This window comes from Aythya ferina (genome assembly GCF_964211825.1).
Source record: "Aythya ferina genome assembly, chromosome: 18".
Taxonomy (NCBI): domain Eukaryota; kingdom Metazoa; phylum Chordata; class Aves; order Anseriformes; family Anatidae; genus Aythya; species Aythya ferina.
Genome location: NC_140317.1, coordinates 2,827,449 through 2,850,066, shown reverse-complemented (window position 1 = coordinate 2,850,066; position 22,618 = coordinate 2,827,449). Strand labels below are relative to the sequence as shown.

General features: G+C 60.4%; 1 protein-coding gene across 5 annotated transcripts in view; it reads left to right on the top strand.

Annotated features, from left to right (window-relative positions):
• Positions 1-4,814: 4,814 nt before the first annotated feature.
• The window catches only part of ARHGAP44 (Rho GTPase activating protein 44), a 25,276-nt gene continuing 7,472 nt past the window's right edge, over positions 4,815-22,618 (top strand). For all 5 annotated transcript variants that reach the window (XR_014684577.1, XM_084492198.1, XM_084492199.1 and 2 more), the window contains exons 1-14: positions 4,815-4,982; positions 14,957-14,996; positions 16,065-16,169; positions 16,458-16,534; positions 16,673-16,784; positions 17,569-17,645; positions 18,288-18,405; positions 19,531-19,599; positions 19,708-19,789; positions 20,354-20,481; positions 20,593-20,704; positions 21,484-21,565; positions 22,326-22,406; positions 22,490-22,603. Coding sequence is in view for 4 of the 5 variants with exons in the window: in XM_084492198.1 (XP_084348324.1) it covers positions 4,930-4,982; positions 14,957-14,996; positions 16,065-16,169; positions 16,458-16,534; positions 16,673-16,784; positions 17,569-17,645; positions 18,288-18,405; positions 19,531-19,599; positions 19,708-19,789; positions 20,354-20,481; positions 20,593-20,704; positions 21,484-21,565; positions 22,326-22,406; positions 22,490-22,603 (1,250 nt within the window). In the remaining variant the exon portion in view is untranslated. The remainder of the gene's footprint in view (positions 4,983-14,956; positions 14,997-16,064; positions 16,170-16,457; positions 16,535-16,672; positions 16,785-17,568; positions 17,646-18,287; positions 18,406-19,530; positions 19,600-19,707; positions 19,790-20,353; positions 20,482-20,592; positions 20,705-21,483; positions 21,566-22,325; positions 22,407-22,489; positions 22,604-22,618) is intronic.

Genomic DNA, 22,618 nt, shown 5'->3' with positions numbered 1-22,618 from the left:
GCTCCCTTCACCCTCCGGGGGTCCCTGCTGGGCTTTGCTCAGGAGCACCCAGCCCGGGCTGTGGCTGTGGCCGTCCCCCCAGGCACCTTCCTGGCGCTCAGGCAGCGAGGTGAGGCGATTCCCACTTGCGCTGAATGAACGTCAAAAAAAAAAAAAAAAAAAAGAAAGAAAAAATAAAGCCCATTAATCAGCATTTGCACAGAAGGAAAGCAAAGGCAGGCTTTGTTTGAGCTGCCCTGCAGGATCAATCATGCTCCAAAGCAATACCTATCAAAGTGGGCATGCCCTGCAGGCTGCTCGGAGCAGGCTTTGCCCTGGTATTAGGACGGCACAAATATCAAATACCTGCTGCTGCATGGCCCGAGACGCACCCATAACCCACGTGCTGCCACATGGGAGCGGATGAAGCGAGTGGAGGAATTACCTACTGCAGGGACAGCATCACTGCTGCAGGAGATCAGCCCCAGCTCCCAGCTTGTGCCTGAGTCTAAAAATGTGATCAAACTTGTCAAATCAGCCCCTTCTTCCCCGACTGGGCAGGGGTGAGGGTGGCCGTGGCCGATGTGCTCAGTGTCTCCTGCGCAGGCTCCGCTGGCTCAGTTACACGGCGTTAGTCCCTCCCTGAAGCTCCCCAGAGAACGGGGATTTATGCGCTGCTTCTGCTGGCTCTGGAGGAAGGAGGGAGGCTGCAGCTCATGCTGGAGTCGTGCTTTCGGTGCCCCAGTTCTGCCCAGTGAGGGAGCCATCAGCTGTCCCTGCCCCAGCAGTGGCACGCATGGTCACGCCTGGCTTGCTCCTCGTGGGCAGTCGCTCTTGGTTAACGTGGCTTTATTTTTAAGAGAGGATGCAGCTTTCTGGGGTGGGCTTGGAGGGAGCAAATCTTGAGCTGTGCCCCCGGAAAACTAGCCGCCCCTTGCCATGCTCCCATTTTCTGTGTTATGGGTATGGGGACAATGTTAGCGAGTTCTTAAAAAAATCATTTAAAAGATACAGAATACATGGCATTTCTGAGTTACAACAGAGGTGCAGGCTGCAGTGCCTTGAAACCTTCCTGTCCTGCTGCTCGTTGTTCCTGCACTAATTATGGAGAAAGAAAAAGTCCCCCCCTTCTCTGCCACTGTGCAAACACACCGCGTCCTTACCAAGGGCCTGCTGCCTCCGTTCCTTTTGCCTTGTGCATATGTCTATTTACCATATCTATAAAACTCTTTGCAATATGTTAATTCCAGGAAGAGGAAAAAATAGCACTTGCACTCAACTTGGTGCTTAAACCTTCCCCAGTGCATCTGTCGAGGTGGGGAGAGATCACTGCAAGCGGAGGGTCCCAGGGCTGTGCGGGGAGGCAGGGGGCTGCTTGTTGGGGATGGGATGTCCCTGCAGCCGGGATGTGACGTGCCCTGGGGACATGGAGAACCTCCACTGAGGGCTTTCCAGCCCTGGCTGGAAATGCAAACACCCTCGTCTCCATTTCTGTAATGGGGAAAACGTCCTGGGAATTGGGCTCTGGAAGCAGCCCTCGCCCAGGGGCTTTAATCCTGGCTCCAGTGGCACCGCCGGTGGCACGCAGGATTTCTGCAGGAGCAATGCAGGAGGGGAACGAGGAGCTGGACCCACGCCTTCACTCCCCACCCGTGCAGAGAGGGGCTGCTCGGGTGCCACGGGGCTCGGCACGGAGCCAGGGCAGCAGCAGATGGCCCCGGGCAAGAGGCTGTGGGGTGCAGCGGGGCCAGGCGGGCACCAAGGGCTGGGCGCAGCGGCGTGGCCGAGCCCTGCTGCTTGGGGCTGTGCTCTGCAGAGCATCTCCATGCCAGAGGGGCCGGGTGGTTATTTACACTTGTACAGGAATGAAGCCGAGAGCTGAGCCCGGTGCCAACTGGGTTTGGGGAGCAGGCAGAGGGAAAAGGCTTGTGCCCCTATGGCAGGGACCCAGTGGGGGTTGCGGGACACAGGGTGCCAGCACTGCATCCATCAGGGCGTTACCTCTGCCTCCTGGAACAGAAAACTGAGAAAGGTGATCAAAGCCCATCTGCAGGGAGCTTCTCCGGGCTAGCAGTCGTGGTGCACAGCCCAGGCACAGGACCAGCACAGCCCAAGCAGAGGCCGTGGCGTGTTCGTGGCACAATTCGGTGGCAGGTTGGTCACCGAGGGGCAGAGGTGGGTCAGGGGGGGCCTGTGATGGACCTGTGGGTGTGGGCAACTGGGACAGTGCCCTGCTCTCGCTGGGGCTGTTAGCCATCGTATTGTTTTCCACTGAAATGGGTTGCTTTGATGCTAATTGGCTGTGACCAATCTGGGCCAGCACTATCTGGTCTTGGAGGTTCAACAGAGCCGAGCTGTTGTCACCCCCGGGTAGCTCCCCCCTCCTCCTTTTGCCACGCCAGGAAAATGCTGCAATTAAATGTGGAAAAATAGAGGGAAGGAGGAGCCTGCACCAGCTGATGCCAGGTTGATGCCAGCAGCTCCCTGGCTGCAAAACATTCCTGGATCCCAAGGCAGGTTGTGCCCTGCTGTGAACCAAAAGCATCACAGCAGCAGCCTCTGCCCGAGCTGTCTTCAGCATAAATCTTCTCAAAGCAGAAAGAGGAATCCTGGAGACACCCAAAACCTGACTCTAGAAATACCCTGGCAGGCAGAGGAGCCTAGAGAAGAAAGCAGGAGGGATTTGCTTCTAGAAGTCAGGGAGTTCCTACGTGGCAAGCCTGCTTGGAAGGGCTCAGATATAGGGGAAGGAATCCAGCTTCCCACTCCTTCTAAATCCCAGGGGTGCTTTGGAAGACTCAGTGCTGGAGAGCATGCGCTCCCTCCTTGCAGTTATATGGGAATGAAGCACGCCCTGAGCTGCAGCCTGCGTCCCCCAAATGGGAACCAGCCTTTTGGTCCTTGCCCTCCTGACCCAGGGGTCCCCACTCCCCTGCCCAGGGACAGCCCCAAACCTTGTCCCTGAGGTGACACAAACGCCTGTGGATCCAGAGACACGGGCATGGGAAAATAGGGGAAAATCCCTGCAGGTGGCAGGCTCTGGTTGGCTTGGGGTGCACGGGACAGCAGCCGGGGCCGGGGCCGTCAGCACCCAGCCCTCAGCACGGAAACGACGTTAGTTTAGGAGTGAATAAAGCCACCGGGAAGAATCCTACAGATTTTGCGCAAAAATGGTAATGGGGGCGGGGGAAAGGAGGAAGGAAGGACCGTTGTTTGGCAAACACCCTCAGCCCACAAGCCTGGAAATGTCCTCAGATGCCACCTGGCAGAGGGGCGAGGGCAGAGCGCTGCGTGGTGCCCCGGCACCGCGTGCCCCAGGCTCTCAGGCCAGCTCTAATCTCATCCAAGTCCACCGGGGGCGGGTTTGCTCTTCATTAGCACTCCGTTTCTTGGCTTTTTCCACGAGACAAGCATCGATTTTTTTTTTTTTTTCCCCGGGTTTTCAGGAGCTGGAAGGAGCACAGCTGGGGCTTGATGTCTGTTTAGGAACCACGCACCACGACCGTGCCCGGGTTGGTACCGGTGCCGGCACCGTCGGTGGCAGCGCTGCTTTATTTGCAGGGCTTGTTTGCACTGAGCAGAACAGCAGCTGAAGCATCCGATCGTCTTATTTTGGGGATGATGTGCACCTAACAGAGCTCATGGGAACTGCTGAACACCAGAAAATCCCCTCGGTCATAAAAGAGGCCAAGAAGAGCCTTCCTCCCCCGGAGCCCCAGCCCTCTGCCCCAACACCGAGGCAGCAGCAGAGGCGCTGCTCTGTCGGGCGTAAGGGAGCTCCAGTTCCCCGGCCCCTTTGGGTGCAGTCAGGCACGGGGGTGACCTGAAACAAGCCCACCCCCAAAATGCCCAGGGCTGTTACCAAAGGTGGTAGCATGGTTTCAAAGTGGTCTCACAGCCCCGTGCAGGGCCTATCCCCTGCAGCACGGCCGTGCTGTTCAGCCTTTGGGGTAACCCTCCTGAGTACTGCAAACCAAGAGCCCGCATCCCACTGCCCCCCAGCCCCCTGAGCAGCAGGACCTCAAGGTGTCCTGCCCCCCCCGGCTGTGTCCTGGGTGAAAAAGGCACCGCAGCCGTGCCCGGGGTGCAGAGAGGCTCCTGCTGCAGCTGCCCCCGAGCAGTGCAGGGGTAGGAACATCAGCCTGGTGCTCCTCCAGCACCCCAACCCCGGGGGGCTCCAGACAGCAGCAACGGGGGGTGCTGGGGGGATGCTGGAGGATGCCGGAGGGTGCTGGAGGGATGAGGGGGGTTGTGGGGGGATGCTGGAGCAATGCTGGGGGGGTATGGGGGATGTGGTGGGAATGCTGGAGGGGTGCTGGAGGGATGCTGGGGGTGCTGGGGGTATACTGGAGGTCACTGGAAGGATGCTGGGGGGATGTTGGGGGATGTGGGGGATACTGGGGAGATGCTGAGGGATGTTGGGGGTATGTTGGGGGTGCTGGGGGATGCTGGGGGGATGCTGGGGGATGCTGGGGGGATGCTGGGGGGATGCTGGGGGTCGCGGGGGGGGTTGCAGAGCGTGCTGGACGAAAGCTGGGCGATACCAGGCGGTGCTGGGGACCGCGGGGGGGGGGGGGGGGGGGGCTGCCTGGCGGCCTGCCGGAGGGCTGCAGGAGGATGCCGTAGGGATGCCGGGGGTCCACGGGGGGGGCTGAAAGAAAGATGCCTGGGGGGTGGGGAGGGTCGCAGCCCCCTGCCCCGCTCCCCCCGCCGGGACTACATTTCCCAGCTCCGCCGCGGCGGGGGCGGCGCAGCGCGGGGGGGGCCCCGCGCAGGCGGAGGCGCGGAGCCGCGCAGGGGCCGGCTGGGCTCGGCACGGCTCCGGTGGGCTCGGCACGGCCCGGCACGGCTCGGTTCGGCCGGCCGAGGATGCGGGAGGGGCGGTGGAAGCGGCCCTCGCCCCCCCGGGCTTCCGCGGCCGCGTAAAGGGGCGCCCGCGCCGCCGGCACCATGAAGAAGCAATTCAACCGCATGCGGCAGCTCGCCAACCAGACCGTGGGCAGGTGGGCACCGCACCGGCCCCCCCGCAGCCCCCCCCCCCCCTGCCCGCACCCTCCCCGCCCACCCCGAGCCGCGGGGACCCCCCCCAGCACCGCTGCCGCAGCCTGACCCCTCCCCCCCCACGCAGCACCCATGGGTGCCCCCCCCCAGCCCGCCCTGTCTGGGGCCGGAGGGGTGCGGGGGGGGCGCGTTGGGTGCCTGCGGGGGGGCACCGCGGGTGTCAGGGGGCTGCGGTGCGCGCCGGGCCCGCGGGCGGCGGTTGTGTAATTCCCCGAGATTTTGCAGCGGTGCGGGGAGGGGGGGGGGCTGGGGAGGGATTGATTTATTTTTTTTTTCCTTTTCTGACTCCAGCGCGGCGCCGGGGGGGGGGGGGGGGTGACAGCTGCGTGACGGGCTGGGCTCCTCGGGGGCTGCCAGCCTGGTCGTGTCCCCATCCTTCCATCCCTCCTTCGCTCCATCCCTACATCCATCTCTCCATCCGTCCTTCCCTCCATCCATCCCTCCATCTGTCTCTCCATCCCTCTTTTCCTCCATCCATCCTTCCATTCCTCCTTCCCTCCCTCCCTCCATCCTTCCCTCCATCTTTCCTTCCCTCCATCCCTCCCTCCATCCCTCTGTCCTTCCATCCATCCCTCCATCCCTCCTCCTCCTCCTCAGGGCCACGAGCCACGGGTGCCCTCAGGCAGGACCCGGTAGGTGCGGGTGTGAGGGTCCTCAGCCCCGCGCCTCATCCCACACAGCCCCGCGCCGTGCAGCCCCGGCTGGGCCCCGGAGCCCCTCGGGCCGGGTGCCCTGGGGAGGAGCAGGGAGCAGCCAGGGGGCTGTGCGTGGTGCTGCGAGCTCACGCACACCTTCAAAATGGTGTCCGAGCATCCTTCCTTCCCCGCTGCCCGGTGGCCCCGAGCTCGGTGCGGGCGGGCGCAGCGCTCCGGGTGCCGGCAGGTTTGGGGATGCTCGCGGCAGGTGAGGTGGGTGGGAGTGAGGGGGCTGCGTGAGCCTGGATCGTTGTCCCTGGGATGTCCTCGGCAGGGACGAGGATTTGCAGCTCGGGCCGTTGCAGGTGTGAGCAGGGGTGGTTTGTCCTCAGCTCGGTGCCGCGCGGCGCTGAGAGGCAGCCGGCCCCAATCCTGGGTTTTTGGTGCTCTTGCTCATGCAGGGGCTGCTCAGCAGGCGGATCGATCAGGAAGCCCTCCGTGCCCAGCTGCAGCTCGGCTGTCTTGTGACCGGCAGCTCGGAGGGTCCGGTCCGGGGCTGCAGGGACACCGTCCCCTGCAAGTCCTTGATGGGGCTGGAGACCACTGGGCTGAATCCTGGACTGGTGCTGGAGCAGCCTGCGCTGGGGTCTCCGCTGTACCGGGGGCTTGTCCCTCGAGTTGCACAGGGGAGAATACCGGGGGGCCACAAAGAAGGTGGTGGAGGGGTCCCCAATCCTTCCAGCAAGCCCCCTGTGGGGGTGGCCGTGCCCCCCATGTGTGCACTATGCAGGGGACAGGTGCCATCCCATGGTCACATCCCCCTGCCATGGGGTGTGCCTGGGGGGGTGTCTGGGGGCTGCAGCCCCCCCAAGGACGTCGCTGTGGTGGTGACGGATGGCTTGGGCTCTGTTTGGCACAGCCACAAGGCTTTTCTGTCCTGCCACCCCCTGGCTCGTCCCCTTCATCACCTCACCTGTCCAACACCTGAACAATGTGCCTTTTAATTGACTCGTGCTAATTTGAATTGACTGGCTCTAACGCAAGTCAAATAAAACCAGGAACTCCCCTCCTGTGCCCCCTCCAGGGACCGGCAGCACCCAGAGGTGCGGCGCTGCCCTGCGGGACCAGGGCTCATCCCTTCCCCGGCACCTCAGGGCTTGGGAGTAGGTGGGATGGATGGGAGCCGGAGGGCTGTGCTGTGCCCTTTACTCCTTTATTTTGGTTGTTTAACTCGATAGAAAAAGGGGAAGGGCAAGGAGAGGGGGCAGCAGCGAGGAAGGAGACGGCCACTTGGCCAGGGCACTGCCTCCTCCTGCTGCCCCCTCCTGCATCCCCGCCCCACTGCGCCCTCCTGCTTCCTGGGGGCTGGGGTGGCCACGGATGGTTCCTCACAGCACCTTTTCCCAGCAGCATCACAAAAATAAGCGTGTGATGTCACAGGAATCCCTGCTTTGGTGGTTAAGGAGAGTTGGAGATCTGGGAACGCTTGTCCCAGCTCGGACACGCGCTTGGTGCCTGACCTTCGGGAGAGCTGCGTAGCCTGGCTGTGAGGCTGTGAGGCGCGTAGTATTTACCTCCATGGGGCAAAAGGAGGGAAGGGAAATCAGTAAGTGGCTGTAAAACACTTTGAAGATGCTGCCTGCAAAGTGCCACGTTTCTGGGTTATTTCTCTGTTTCCCCATTGCACGTGTGGGGCCACCGAGGCCGTCGGGAGCTCGCCCCGGGGCTGTTCCCAGAGCAGAAATTCGTCGGCTTTCCAGAATGTCTGAGCGCTGCCTTCGCCGCGCCAGGGAGAAACCGGGCAGTTGCAGCCTCATGCGAAGTGACACTTCGAGCTCCCTGAAGGCACAGCAGGCGACTGGGAACGTGCTCGATGGATGCGGGGGGGGGGGGAAAGGGGACCCAGGGTGTGTGTCCTGGGTGTCCTGGGTGTTCGGGGACCGCGGTGGTGCTTCGGGGCGCAGTGCGAGGCTGCCTGGGGTGCTGCAGGCTCGTGCACGGTTCCTGGAGCTGTCGCTTTCCCTTAAGCACCGGGATGTCCCCGCTTAAACCCAGAGGCCTCCGGTACAGAAGGCTTTGCTCTGCCTGTGGCCTTGCAGGAAATAAGGACGGAGGGCACGGGGATGCGCTGCGCTGCTGGGGGTTTTCCCGTGGGATTTGCAGGAGGCAGCGACGAGCTTCGTGCATCTGGGTTGCACGCACGGGGTGTGGAGCCCTGGTGCCTGCGGCCCCCCCTCCGTGGCCGTTCAGAATCACGGCCCTGGGCTCGCGGGGCTCAGGAGCTGCGCAGCAGCGGGAGAAGGGAGGTGCCAGCTGCGAGCGAAGGCAGGCGGGCGGATATTTTTATCCTCCTCCTAAGCCGGCAGCGCTGACAAATGGAGTGATGAAATATTAATGGAGCAGTCTGAATGTTTTGTCCCCAAATTGCACATAAATCACCGGCCCTCCCGTCGGCTCCCTGAGACCCTGGGGCTGGCAGAAGTGTTCCCAGTGAGTTTGGGGGGCTAACGAGGTGTTTGAGAGCATGGAAGGGATGAGCGGGAATGGGCAATAAACAACGTCCCCGTGGCTGCCCCAGGTTCACAAAACCTCGGTGTGGGCAAATGTGGGGCTGGAGGAGCGGCTGGGAAAGGCTGAGGGCTCCACAAGCTGCCCCAAATCGGGGTGCAAAGGCCTTGAGCAGAGCTCCCCCTCCATCAGTCTGCGGGGCCGTGTGCCCTCAGCTCACGCTGGAGCCGTTTGCAGGTGCTGGGGCCCTGCTGTCACGGTCCTGGTGCTGCCCGTGCCAGACCCGTGCCTCTGCTCTCCTGGAGCCCAGCCGGGGCTGCTGCCTGCTGAACACAGCTCAGGAGCCCGGGGCATCCACGGCAGTGTCACTGCCTCGAGCGTGGTGTCCTCGTGGTGCTTGCTGCATTTTGTGTGCCTCTAAGCTCAGCGAAATGGGGCAGGTCAGGGCTCTGGGGGTCAGGACCTGAATTGCCCCATGGGTGCCAGCACCCAAAGGTGCACGAGGAGGTGCAGGGCTTGGCACAGGGAGCAGAGGTGCTCAGCCCTGCTCTGAGGATGCTTTGCGAGGGCTGGGTCACCTCTGTGCTTCTTGGGACACGGCTGCTGGCCGTGGGTTGCCTTTTCTCAGCCCCTTGTGCACCGGCATCCCGGTGCCAGCAGTCCCCAGCCCTTTTCCTCCTGGAGGGGGAGCTGAGCCCCGGCCGTCCTTGGGAGTCAGTCCTTGGCCGCCTGCAGCCTGCCTCCCCCTCGCTGCGGCCGGCTGCCGGGCTGTTTTGGGGCAGGAGCCGCAGCCCCCGCGGCGGGCAGAGAGCAGCCCCCCCAGCTGCGTCCTGCACCCCTCCGGCCCCCGGCGCGGGCAGCACCGCTCAGAGCAGCCGGTCAGAAATTTGGTGACGATTCTCCCTCTGGGAGAGAATACAGCAGCTAAATCCTGAATGGGGTTGAAATGGTCATGTTAAAGATGGAGCTCCTTGTGGTGGGTGTTTTGTTCGTCCTAAAAGCTCGTTCCGTGGTGGTGCTGAGCGGTGCGGGGCAGCGGGGCGCGATGCCCGTGCGTGGGGGTGCCACAAACAGGGACAAGCACGTATTGGGGTGAGCGTGCATCACCCGACGGGCAGCAGCATTCCTGCATCCCTCTGAGCACCACGGCAGCAGCAGGGCTGGGCTCAGCCCTGGGACCTGGCAGATGAGGGGCGGTGTTGGGGAAGCCGTCGTGCCCCTGTTCTGGTGGAAGTTTGTGCCACCCGGTCCAGCTGCAGCGTGGAAATCCGGGTGCTGCGGGGATGCTCGGGGGAAGCAGACAGCTCGCTGCAGCTCCCGAGGTCAACGCACAATTTCATGTTGGAGGATTATGTAGTATTTATGTTTAAATCAAATTAATTTGCTTGATTGGTGTTGATTTCTACTGGCAGTGATTATTTCTCACAGAAGCCAACGCCGACCAAACAGTGGCTGCATCCCCCCCTCGCTGGCTTTTAGCACCACGTATTAATTGTCCCCTTTCTCCCAGATGTTTGCGGGGACACAAGTGTCTGGATGATGATTGAGGCTGATAATTGCCTGGATTTGTGCTGAGAAAAACAGCTCTGGGGTGGGAATCTGAAGGAGAAGGGGAGGAGCGTGCTCTCCTTTGCCTGGTGGAAAGATGGAAGAAGGCACAGAAAGCCACTAATCCCGGCTGCCTGCCTGCAGGGCGCGTGTAATGAGTGGGGTTTTGGGGCTGGGGGGCACCGGGGTTATTCTGGCTGTCAGTGTCTGTGCTCCCCCTGCTGTGTGCAGGGCTGCGGGATGGAGAGCCCGGGGCTCATCCTGCTGTGAGGGGGCAGGGGCTGCTCACAGGAGTGGGACCCCAGCAGGGAAAGGGGTGGGCTCATGGCCAGAGGGTCCCCACGCCCTTGTCCTCGGGGTGACACTTGCAGAGGACGCGTTATGTGAGTGGGGACGGTGTCACCAGCCCGCTGGGGCTGGATGTGGTCCTGCCCCATGCAGGGGTCCCTGTCCTGCTCTGCCTGCACCCACATCACCAGGCACAGGGACAGAAACGCCTGGGCAAGAAGCGAGGCGGCCAGGAGCTGGCTGGAGGTGCTGGGGGCATTCCCGGGGGGACACAATGTCTGAATGGAAGACGAGAGCATCCCTTCTGCTGCCAGGCACGATTCCCAGCACTGGGAAACCCAGACCGGCTTCTCTTGGTTTTGGTGAGTTTCTGCAGGGCTGTAGCTTCTGAGGAACCCATGGGGGATAACAAACCATCATCCAACGCAGTGCATGCTACGTGGCAGGGTAGAGGCCCCCAGCCCCACTAAAACTGTGTTAACTTCAGGCTGAGGTGGTAGGAGCACAACAGAGAGCACGGGATTTTGCCAGCACAGAGCTGCAATGCAATCCGCTGGCTGGGGAGTGGGACGGCGTTGGTTTTTTTCCTTATAATCTTTACGTGTGGAACGGCCATCTGGAACGGCTTGTTCTGGTTTGATGTGCATTTGGAGATGCTGCTCGGTTCTCACACTCCTGGGTATAATTTACAGATTCTGGAGTGCTGCCGGTGGGAGCAAACACAGAAATGAAGAAAATTGGTTTTGGGTTGTGTTTTTTTTTTGAGCGTTCTGGAAAAGAAAGGACAACCTTAGTTAGGATTGGTGGCAGGAAGTTGGCAGAGCCTGGTGGTTTGCAGGACCTTGCACCCGCTCCAAAACCGAGCGATTTCAGCCCATTTCGGCTGACCCCGGCTGATGGGTCTGTGCTGGAGGGAAATTCCCTGCCGGTGGCTGCGGGGCCAGGCTCAGCGGTGCAGGATCCGTCCCGCCTGACGTGGTACCCAGCCCAGTGCACTCCCAGTGCTGTGAGCAATGCCATCTCATCGCAGCAGTGCCCATGCCACTGCTGGTGACTGTAGCTTGGCCATGAAGCCTTGTGGGGTCCTCATCTCACTGTAAAAGCAGCCCAGCTCCTGCAGCACCCATGGGTGCACGGCACGGGCTGGGGATAACCACGCAGCACCCCTAGGGATGTGCCACTTGCTCTGTCTGGAGCAGCGCTGAGCTCCCGTTTGCTCATGAATGCCCCTAAGACTCTGCAGCCCTTTTTTCTCCCCCTTTTGTAAGACAGATTGTTTGCTGGAGGCCCCCTGACCCGATTAAACGTCCCGTGGGCTTGGTGCTGGGTGCCTGTGTTGGGGTGGATGGTAAGGATGCTGAGGTTTTTCTGTGCCGCAAAGGTGCTTGAAAGCAGAGCGAGGCCAGATTTTGTTACCCCGTTTGAAATGTTTCCTGCTTCCTGCACATGTGCACCATAGCGCGGGGTGTTTTATGATGGCTGGGAGAGATCTGCCAGAGCGGGACCATCCTGGCAGCCTGGGTGTGCAAACCCCTCCATTTCACTGTCCGGAAAAGGAAAAAGCACACAAAAACCATCACTCTTCTTATTTACCCATTTTCTCCGTGGTGACAGCCATTGCATGGCCATCACCAGCTGCTCCATCTCCCCGGAGCGGACACGGGGATGGGACGCAGAGCAGGCGGCAGCGATGCTGGGCGGTGGCACGGCTTCTCCCCCGGGTGCTGTGGGTGCACGGTGCTCATGTGCATCCCTGCTCCTTCCCCTCCACGGACGCTGACTAGGTTTAGCTTCATATGCCATATCTGCTTCCGAATAGCAGAGGCTTGATGCTGAAAGTATTCTGCTCCCAGCAGTGAGGTCAGGGAGTGCCATGGGGATGCTGCGTGGCTCCGATGCGTGTGGCTGCAGCGTGGTTTGGTTTCTGACGAGGTACTTTGGGTACTCGCTGCTTTCTTCCATGCCCAGGATAATTCTGCACCGTTTCCAACCCTGCCCAAAAGGGCTAGCGATGGTGATTTGCAGAAGAGTAACACTTGAACAGCCTTTTTTTTTTTTTTCTTTCCTTTTTTTTTTTTTTTTTTAAAGGCAAGTCTGGTTCTGAGGGGCTCCAAAATCGGTTTTCTCCATGGGTGCATTTCTCACCTACCTCCATGACTGGGTGTAAAAATCCTTGGTTTTTCACATTCACCTATTTCCATCCATCCATGAGTGGGCACAGGTCCTAGCATGGTGCCTTAAAAGAGCACAAATACTGCTAGAAATGACTGATAAATGGGGTTTTGCATCCCAGGGACTTTTTGGCCTCCCCCTTCCAAATACAGGACGAAAGCTTCACAAAGGGCAGTAGGAAGGTGTGCCAAGGGAGCACCAGGGAGGAGCAGAGCCCCTGGGGCCATAACCTGGCAGGTGGAGAGCAGGTCGATTGCTTGCCAAACACAGGGAGGTGTAATGTGCACGTTTAAATCCATTTTTTTTTAATTATACCCAATGGGTTCTGTGCCTCTGTAAAAATAAACTGACTTAAATTGGACACTACAATAAGTTTCCTATGCAAGCTGGATTTAGCACAGTTCATTTACATTTTCATAAAGGCTTTGAACTCAGCGTGTTCGCCAATGAACTTGCAGACAAAGTCCTGCCCCTGGCTGCAAGCCCGCGGCCACGCTGCTGGCACCACTTGTGAACTTTCCGCCCGGTGCTCTTCACTTCCACTTTCAAATTCTTCGTTTCCACTTTCATATTCTGCATTTCCGCTTATTCAACTCTGCACTTCTGTAGCTGGGTTCTCAGGGCTGAGAAAATCATGTTGGGTTTTGAAAAGCAAACAGAGCTTGGGCAAGTTAGGTGGTGGGTATTTTTTTTGTTTGTTTGTTTTGTTTTGTTTTTTGGTTGTGGTTTTTTTTTTTTTTTTTTTTTCCAAGGAGGGCAAAGGATGCGAGCAATTTGCTGTCATGCTCCAGCCTCACGTTAACCAGTGACAAACCTTGAGAGGACAACTGACCTTTACATTTTAGCTAAATTCCACTCTCTGTCCAAGCGCATCTTGACACAGATAACTTTTTTTAAAGAAGAAATGGTTTATTAAAGTTGTAAAAAAAAGCCCTCTATGATTATGAATAAACATTACAGTGTGCAATGGCTTCAACATGTCTCCTTGCCTACCAGTGCAGTGTGGATGCTTGCAGGGGCTCTCTCAGCTTTGCAGGTAAGTTGTGCCAATTGGCCTTTCTGCAGCAAAATATCCATCGTCCCCAGAGGAGCCCAGCACATCACCAGCGCTCATCCTTCCAGGCACGGGGGCTGCTCCTTCTGCTTTGTGCATTTTAGGGTGCTCAGACCCCATTGGGGTGTCTGGGCAATGATAGGGTGCCTGGGGGGGGAAATGCGTGCCCTGTTCCAGCATGGTGATAGCTGTTGTGATCCACAGGAGGGATGGTTTAGGGCCAGATGTGGGTTCCTGCAGTGTCCTGGAGCTCGGACGTGAGGTTCTGCATTGTCCTGGAGTTTGGGTGTGGGGTTTTGCAGCATCCTGGGGCACGGATGTGGGGTTGTGCAGCATCCTGGAGCTCAGACATGGGGTTCTGCAATGTCCTGCAGCTTGGATGTGAGGTCCTGCAGCATCCTGTGCCTTGGCACAACCAGGCAAGCTGGATTCGCACCGCTGGGCTCATCCTGCCAGCTGTGCACCACCCCTGTGTGCTCAGCCCCACGCAAAGAGGTCAGGCTGCCTGTGGGGATGTGCAGGTCCCTGCAGCAGGGCTGTGTCTCTGGCTGCACAGCACAGCCTGGGCAGTGGTGGCGATGCTCCAGGCTTTGCTTGTCTAGGGTGTGGTGGGGAGAAGCTTTCTGACCAGAAACCGTGACTGGGAAAAAAAAAAGCATGTGGGGCTCATGCAGGGGCTGCACACGGGGCTGATGGACGAGAGAGCCTTAAACTGATGTGTGCATAGTCATGGAGTCACAGCTTGCTTTAGTTGGAAGGGACCTTAAAGACCCCCTGCCCCCAGCCCCATCCAGCCTGGCCTTGGGCACTGCCAGGGATGGGGCACCCACAGCTCCTGGGGCAGCCTGTGCCAGGGCCTTGCCGCCCTGTAAGTGAAGAATTTCTTCCAAATATCTAATCTAAATCTCTCCTCTTTTAGCTTAAAGCTACTACCCCTCGTCCTACCACCACACCCCTGACACAGAGTCCCTCCCCAGCTCTCCTGCAGCCCCCTTCAGGCACGGGCAGGCCACTGTGAGGTGACCCCGGAGCCTTCTCTTCCCCAGGCCGAACAGCCCCAGCTCCCTCAGTCTGTCCCCACAGGAGAGGTGCTCCAGCCTCTGAGCATCCTCGTGACGTCCTCTGGACTCCTTCTAACAGCTCCACGTCCTTCTGGTGCTGGGGGCCTGGAGCTGAGCTCAAGGCCCCAGGTGGGGTCTGACGAGAGCACAGCAGAGGGGGACAATCCCCTCCTCGCCCTGCTGCCACGCTGCTGGGGGCAGCCCAGGGTGCAGTTTCTGGGCTGCAATTGCACACGCTGCCAGCTCATGTGGAGCTTCTCATCCACCAACACCCCCAGGTCCCTCTCCTCAGGGCTGCTCTCAGCCCATTCCCTGCCCAGCCTAGACTTGTGCTTGGGATTGCCCCAGCCCAATGCAGCACCTTGCCCTTGGCCTTGCTGAACCTCATGAGGGCTGCATGGACCCACCCCCCAGCCTGCCCAGACCCCTCATGATGCCAGCCCTTCCTTCTCAAGGGTCCCTGCACCACACAGCCTGGTGTCACGGGCAAGGTGCTGGGGGTGCCCTCGCTCCCACTGACCACATCTCCAGCAGGAATATAGAGCAGTCTGGTCCCCATACGGACCGATGGAGGAGCAAATCCCACCGTGCCCAGCACGGCCATGCACCAGGCCCTTCACCAACTCATTTTTGTCTTTCTGCTCTCGCAGGGCTGAGAAGACAGAGGTTTTGAGCGAAGATCTTCTGCAGGTAAAGTGCCTCTGCCCTGAAGAGGGCAGCCACAGCCCCAACACCCACGGGTGGCTGCGGGTGCTGCAGTGGCACAGGGCGGTGGGTGCAAGACAGGGACAGGGACGGGAGGTTTGGGGCTGGACGGGGGCTCCCCAACCTGGCGGTGCGGGTCAGTGTTTCTCATGGCTTCATTTTTAGTTCCTGCTGTCTCTCTGTGCAAGCTCAGGTCTCTGCTGGCACTACACAGCCTGGGCCTTGGTGCTGTGTGGGGCGGTCGCATCTTTTGGGGAGGAGGAAGGTGCAGCAGGCAGAAGGGGCGAGCTGCTCTGTGCCAGTGCAACACCTTCTTTGGAGGGGTTGTCTCAAGGGAAACGGGAACGCAGCCCCTTTTTGGAGTGGTGTCTCATTGCCTCCTTCTCACACACCTGCGTTCCTCCTGCGCAGAGTGCCCCATCTTTCGAGGCATACACAGATGTGTAGATATGTACAACTGGTGTGCAGGGCCCTCACCGAGGCAGAGCAGCCTGTCCCACACCTATCCTGCCGTCTCTGCTCCCTGAAGGACCTGCTGCCCTGTTGGCATGTCCCCGTGTCCCAGGGGCAGGGGTTATTTGTTTTTCCGGATTATTTTCCCAGATGTTGCACTTTATGCTTAGCTGCGCATTTTCCCCGACTGTCTCGGCTACGTTTTTCGTCAGATCTTGTTTGCTGACATTTAGTGACTCATCTCGCTGAGCTTTTGGATGGACTTCCCTGTTTAAGCAAGTCCGAGGCAAATCAGGCAATTTTCAGCCCTGGGGTTGAGTATCTGCCAGTTTGGTGCAAACAAAGCTTACCTGGGGAGAGAAAGCTCCTGCCCTCACTCGGCTGCAGCAGCGTTGTCCCAGCACTGCTGTTGTCCCCACGCCTGTCCCCAGGGCCACTGACCCTCTGCCTGGCACAGCAGGGTGTTGGAGGACAGCCAGGAGTCTGTACCCAGCCCGACGCACTGGCAATTAAAATCCCTTTGATTAACAAAGGGATTTGGCTGCACCAGGGTGAGGATGAGGAAGGACGGAGCGGTGACGGGTGCCGCTGTGTCCGCAGGTGGAGAAGCGTCTGGAGCTGGTGAAGCAGGTCTCCCACAGCACCCACAAGAAGCTGACGGCATGTCTGCAGGGCCAGCAGGGCGTGGACGCCGACAAGCGCTCGGTGAGGTTCACCAGGCTCCCCGGGGGGTGCCGAGCAGGCTGCGGAGCCGTTTCCTCCTTTCCTTTAGCTGGACGCATGTGGGTGCACACGCAGGAGTGCGTGGGGCAGAGGGGTTGTATACATGTGAATAAAGCACCCGTGTAAGCGAGGTGCTGGGCAGAGCTCATGCAGGAGCACAGCCGGGTGACAGCAGGAGGGGCTGGGTGGCCATAGCCACGTGGGGCTGGGGACATCGTGATGTCCCACGAGCACGGGGAGCCTGACGGTGCTGGGGCACTCCCTTTGCAGAAGAAGCTGCCGCTGACGACGCTGGCGCAGTGCCTGATGGAGGGCTCGGCGGTGCTGGGTGACGACTCCCTGCTGGGGTAAGAGGTGGCAGTGCCACCACGTCCCCTCGGTGCCCACCATCCCTGCCCCTCGCCTCACAGACCCCAGAGCAGGATGCCCCACGGCTCTGGCCGGGGTTGCTACTGTCCCTCCCCAGCCTCGCCGTCCCCTTGCAGGAAGATGCTGAGGCTGTGCGGGGAGGCGGAGGACAAGCTGGCGCAGGAGCTGATCCAGTTCGAGCTGCAGGTGGAGAGGGACGTCATCGAGCCGCTCTTCGTGCTGGCTGAGGTGGGGCTGGGCAAAACGCAGCCGGGCGCAGCGGGCGGTGGCGTCTGGGGGTCGCCAGGGGTGCTGGGTGCCGGCTCCTGCTCTCAGCACAGCCGGTGTCTGTACGGCCCCCAGCCCGGCCGTGGGGCAGCTCCCTGCCCTGCTCAGCCTCCGTCCCGCTTGGCTGTTGCTCTTTTCTGTCTTTCTTCAAGGCAGAGGCTTGAACGCTTTTATTTCTGAAACACGTTTCCAAGCTCCAAACAAGGGAGGTTGTTGTCTGGGATTTTTTTTTTTCCTTCTTTTTTCTTCCTGCTGCCAACTTTCTGTTTTTTTAATTTTGCCAAATGCTTCTTCTTCTTTTTTTTTTTTTTTTTTCTTTCCCTTTTATGTCTTGCAAAATGTCATGGGCTCCATTCTGATTTTATCGCCCCCGGCTGAAATACGAAGAGCTTTATTGACTTGCTGGTGATAGGACAGGAGAGCAGGGCCGGGCTGCAGCTTTGGGGCTTTCAGCTGCTGCAGAGCCCTTGGCAGACGCTGTCTGTGCGTGGCAGGCTTTGCTGCTATGGCTGGCACATCCCAGGAAGAGTTTTTCTTCCTTAAGCCAGGTATCCAGGTGCAGGAGGACTTACTGACCGAAGGATGCCTCTTTCGGGGATGGGGTTTTCACACTTGCGTGTTGGTGTTGAGGTGCTGTGAGCATCACGGGTGGGAAGCAGAGGAGGGATGGGCTGCGCTGCCTTCCTAATGCTGCGGTGATTTAAGCGAGGTGTTTCTCTCCTCCCGTGCCCCTGTGTTGCTGCAGGTGGAAATCCCAAATATCCAAAAACAGAGGAAGCATTTAGCAAAGCTGGTGCTGGACATGGACTCCTCGAGGACGAGGTGGGAACTGCAGCCGGGCTGCCTGTGCTGGGCAGGTGTCACTCCTTGCGAGGGGCTTCAGGGCTGCCCCTGGCTCTGTAAATCCCCAGGGTGGCTGGGGTGATGCAAAATGCATAGCCAGCAGCCGTGGGAAGTCACAGCCTGGCCATGTCATGGTGCCTCTAAGTCAAGCTCTACAGTGATCCCATAGCTCTGCTCTGCAAAATCCCTTTTCCCTGCACACTGCAGGGAAAAAAAAATGTATTTTTTTTCTGGCCCAAATCTTTATTTTTTCCTGTTCTCCCTATCTTGCTGAATTCGTACATGGTGGCAAAGAGCCAGCTGCTCCTGCTGCTGTAGAGCAGCGCTCGGCTGGCAGAGCCCAGCTGGGGACGTGGGATGTCCCTTGGCGTCACCCCGTGTCCCAGGTGACTCGAACAGCCCACTTGGGGCTGTGCCCGAGGCAGTCTGCAAGCATTTGAAAAATAATAATTGCTAAATTGGAGCTAGGGAGCGTTTGGGCTGGGGGTGGCTCCTGCATCCCAGCACGGGCTGGGCCCCTTTCCGTGGTGCTCAGCCCTGGGGGCTGGCAGGGGGTCCCTGGGCTGCCCACTGGCTCTGCGTGGTCCCTGCCCCTCCTGACACCCTGCCCGCTGTCCGCAGGTGGCAGCAGTCCGCAAAGTCATCGAGTTTGTCGAGCAACCTGCAGCCATCGGGCGCCAAAGCCGACGCTCTCAGGGAGGAGATGGAGGAGGCAGCAAACCGAGTGGAGATTTGCAGGGTACCGCTCGCGGGGGCTCAGCCTGGGGCCACCCCGGGACACATGGGGGTGTGGGGACATCAGGGCACAGCGGGAGGGACAGCACGGCTTGGGGACACCTCCACGTGCAGCCAGGGCTTCAGCATCCCCTCGCATCCCAGGCGCCACTTGCAGTGGGAACCTGCAGCATCACCCCCTCTGCTTCCCCGTTGCACCCAGAAACCCTCCCTGGGGCTGGCCCCGTGCCCAGCACAGCCCCTGGCAGCCCTGGTCCCCTCTCGGCCCCACAGGGCGTTGTGGGGTGCTCGGGCACAGCACGTGCCACCCTCATAAACAGGTGCTGTGCCCCAGAACTGCTGGGTGTGAGTGATGCTTCCCAGCCACAGTTCCTCTGTCCCCCTGTGTCCCACAGCTCTTGGGAGCCCAAGAGCATCCTGTCCCCAGGGCTCGGCTGAGTCAACTCGTGGGGACAGAGGCAGGACCCGAGTGGCCTTGGAAATCTGCTCCCAGCCCTCTGCATGTCCTCCAGTGTCAGTGCAGGAGGGGGATTCTTAAAGAGCAACTGCAAAGTGCATAGAGAAAGCGTGAGGATAGAAAACGTGAGCTGCGGGGCTGCGTGCAGCTCTGGGAGGGCTCCTTGCAGCTCGGAGCAGCCAACTCCCTCCTCCTCGCTGCCAGAAAGCAGGAGGGGCACCCGAGGGCCCGTCGGGCTGTGCTGTGTGCGCGCTGGTGCAGTGCCCGCGGCACACGAGCTGTGCTGCTCTGCTCTGCAGAAACGCAGCTGAGGGGCTGCTCGCACGGGAGAAGCGATGCAGCGAGCGAAGAGCAAACTTTTGTGCAATTTGTGCCAGATCTGTGCTGTTCAGCCTGGGAGGTTTCCATGTAAATCGTTCTGAGAAGCTCGAAATGGCAAACTGGGGTTTTTGCAAGGCTGTGGGAGAGTGGAGAAGTTTGTAACGCAGCAGAAAGCAAAGCCCCGCCGTGCTGCTGGGCGTCTGGGGTCCCGGGCACATCTCAAGCAGGCGCTGCAGCGTGCTGTGCTGGGCTCAGCGCTGAGGCTGAGGCAGGGAGGAAGGCTGGCGGGCAGTGTTGTCCATCGTGGTGGCCACAGCCCTGAGCGTGCTCCTAACTCTGTGCTCCCCGCAGGACCAGCTCTCGGCTGACATGTACAGCTTCGTGGCCAAAGAAATCGACTATGCAAACTACTTCCAGACGGTAAGCGCTGCGAGCCGGCCGCTCCCCTCGGCCCCGCGCTGCGGCTGCCCCGTGCCCGTCCCCACCGCGCCGGCGGCACCGCACGCACTCGGTGCCCTCTCTCCCCAGCTGATCGAGGTGCAGGCCGAGTACCACAGGAAGTCGCTGGCGCTTCTGCAGAACGTGCTGCCGCAGATAAAAGCCCAGCAGGGTGAGTGCACGCGGGGCTCGTCCCGCTCCCGAGGGGGGTGACACTGGGGACACAGAGCCCATCACCCGGCGTCACGCCGGCAGCCGTACGTGGCTTTGCAGACAGGCTGCGGTGTCACCGTGTGGCGTGGTGCCTGGCTTGCAGCTGGGCACCCTCCGTCTGCTCCCCCTCTTTGCATCCCACCTGTCCCTGAGCTGGGGAAGTGTCCCCGTCCCCTGAGGCCACTGTGCTGTCAGCCCAGCAGCCGCCCTGTGCCCCGGTTGGGCAGGGATCGAGTCCTCAAATTGTGGTAAAAGAAGGGGGAGAAGCCTGCAAATGTTTGCGAGACGTTGCTCCCCTGGAAAGCATCATTCAGCCCCCTTGAAATGTGACGGCTGGGAAATGTTTTGCTAGGATTTCACCTTTAAAACCCACTTCTCAGTGTCCCAGGACAGAAATGTGGGGTCGTGGTGTTGCATCAACACCCAAACACCCGCTGCCATCCCCGAGCTTCTCCTCCGGGGGGGTGAGGAGAACACGGGGTGCCCCCCACTCTGTCCCCCATCACCCCTCTGCCCATCGCAGAAGCGTGGATGGAGAAGCCATCCTTCGGGAAGCCGCTGGAGGAGCACCTGGCCGTCAGCGGGCGGGAGATCGCCTTCCCCGTGGAGGCCTGCGTGACCATGCTGCTGGAGTGCGGCATGCAGGAGGAGGTGGGTGCTGGGTGCCAGCGTCCTGGCCACCTCTGGTGGCATGGGGACAAGTGGCCGGGGAGGTTTCGGGGCCGTGCCCTGGTGCCGACACTCCCTGTGTCCTCTGCCAAGGGTCTGTTCCGCGTGGCTCCCTCTGCCTCCAAGCTGAAGAAGCTGAAGGCCGCCCTGGATTGCTGCGTGGTGGACGTGCAGGAGTACTCGGCCGACCCACATGCCATCGCAGGTGGGGACCGCCCGGGGTTTGGTGGCTTTGGGGTGCCCTGGTCCTGATCTTCTGTTGGTTGGGGGCTAGCCTGTGTCAGGCAAAGTGGAAGCCCTGCGTTGGGGCACGGGGGGGATGCTGCTAAGGGCAGGAGCCAGCGAGGTGCTTGTGCTGCGCTGAACACATCGAAGAGCTGGGTTCAGGCTTGCTTTGAGCCTGAATTGGACATCCCTCACCGAGTGCATGCACCTCCCCTCTGCCCCTGCTGAGGGATGAACCCCACGGTTATGCTGAGCCTGAGATTCTCCAGAGGAGCCAAGAGCAGGCAGGGAGCTGCACACACACACCCCCTAATTGAGTTCTCAATCATCTCTCTGCTGCTTCTGCAGTGATGCAAGATGCCCTCTGCACGCAGAGCCCGGCCTGCTGGGCTGTCATTGAGCATTAATTTGGTTTAAAGGCGAGTCAGCTTTTCACCTCCTGGGCTTGGCTCCTGCTGGCTGCAGGGTGTGGGCACTGGTGTCCTGTTGGGAAGCCACCGACCGAGCTTCAGAGATGTGCTGAGTGGGGGGCTTGGGGCATGGTGCTGGGCAAAAAGGAGAGGCAGAGGGGCTGCTGGAGGGGAAAGGGAGAGGGAGGAGCTGCAGGGGGTGGAAGTTCAGCAGCTGCTGGGGTTCGAGGAAGCTCCAGTGAACCGAAGGGGTCTGGGGAGGCAGCACACGCCGGGCAGTGCCGCCAGCAGGGGGGTGCAGGTGGCCCCGGTGAGCCGTGGTGAGCCCCGTGCCCGCTGTGTGCTTCAGGAGCACTCAAGTCCTACCTGCGCGAGCTGCCGGAGCCGCTGATGACGTTTGAGCTGTACGAGGAGTGGATCCAGGCCTCCAAGTGAGTCCGGGTCGGGAGGTGGCCTTGGGGCTGGGGCTGTCCCCGCGGGTGTCCCCCCAGAGCCCCAGCCCCGTACTTGGCCTCGCCTGTGCCCCAGCCCTGGTCCAGTGCTGGCATCTGCTGAGGTCTGCCCGGGGGTCTTCCCCAAAGCAGTTTCAAATGAGTTTCAGGAGGGGCAAAACAAGCAAATTGTAGCCCCGTGGCAGTTCCCCGAGGGTGAGGAGGCCGAGCACGAAGGCTGACGGCCCACGGATGGCCAGCAGCACGGAGGGCAGCAGTGCAGGAGCTCCCAGGCTCCAGGTCCGATGCTCCCACACACCCAGCACAGTGTGGGCACCTTCTTGAGTTGTTTCTGACCAGCTGCCAGCACGTGGGGTGTTTCCTCCAGGGTCTGAGGGCTCTGTGATGCTCCTTGGGGGTTGCATGACCCAGTGGCCTTGATGTCACCAAACCCTGATGTCCCCAGCGTGGTGCACAGCACCCTGCCCGAGGTGGCTCAGCTCTCCCAGCACCTCACAGCTGGGCTCTGCTCCTGTTCCTGGCTGGGTCTGCAAACCCTGCCCGAGGGCGCTCAGACCTCCTGCTATAAATGCACAAACCCATCCGTGTGGTGTTCGGGCTGCTAAAGGAACGAGCTCGGAGTGAGCACCCCAATGTGAAGGGCACCATCCCCCTTGGTGCGGTGCCTGTGCTGCAGGCAGTGGGGTGGTAGGGTTGGGGTCTGCGGGGTGCTCACCCCAATCCCAATCCCCTCCCACAGCATCCCGGAGCAGGAGAAGCGGCTGCAGGCCCTGTGGAACGCCTGCGAGAAGCTGCCCAAGGCCAACTACAACAACATCAGGTGAGCGTGGGGCGGCCGAGGAGCCGCTGCGGGCATGGGGAGGGCGCGCCCTGCCTCACCCGCACCTGGGCTCACCCCTGCAGGTACCTGATTAAATTCCTGGCCAAGCTGACTGAGTACCAGGACATGAACAAAATGACGCCGAGCAACGTGGCCATCGTGCTGGGCCCCAACCTCCTCTGGCCGCAGGCAGAAGGGTAGCGTATGGTGTT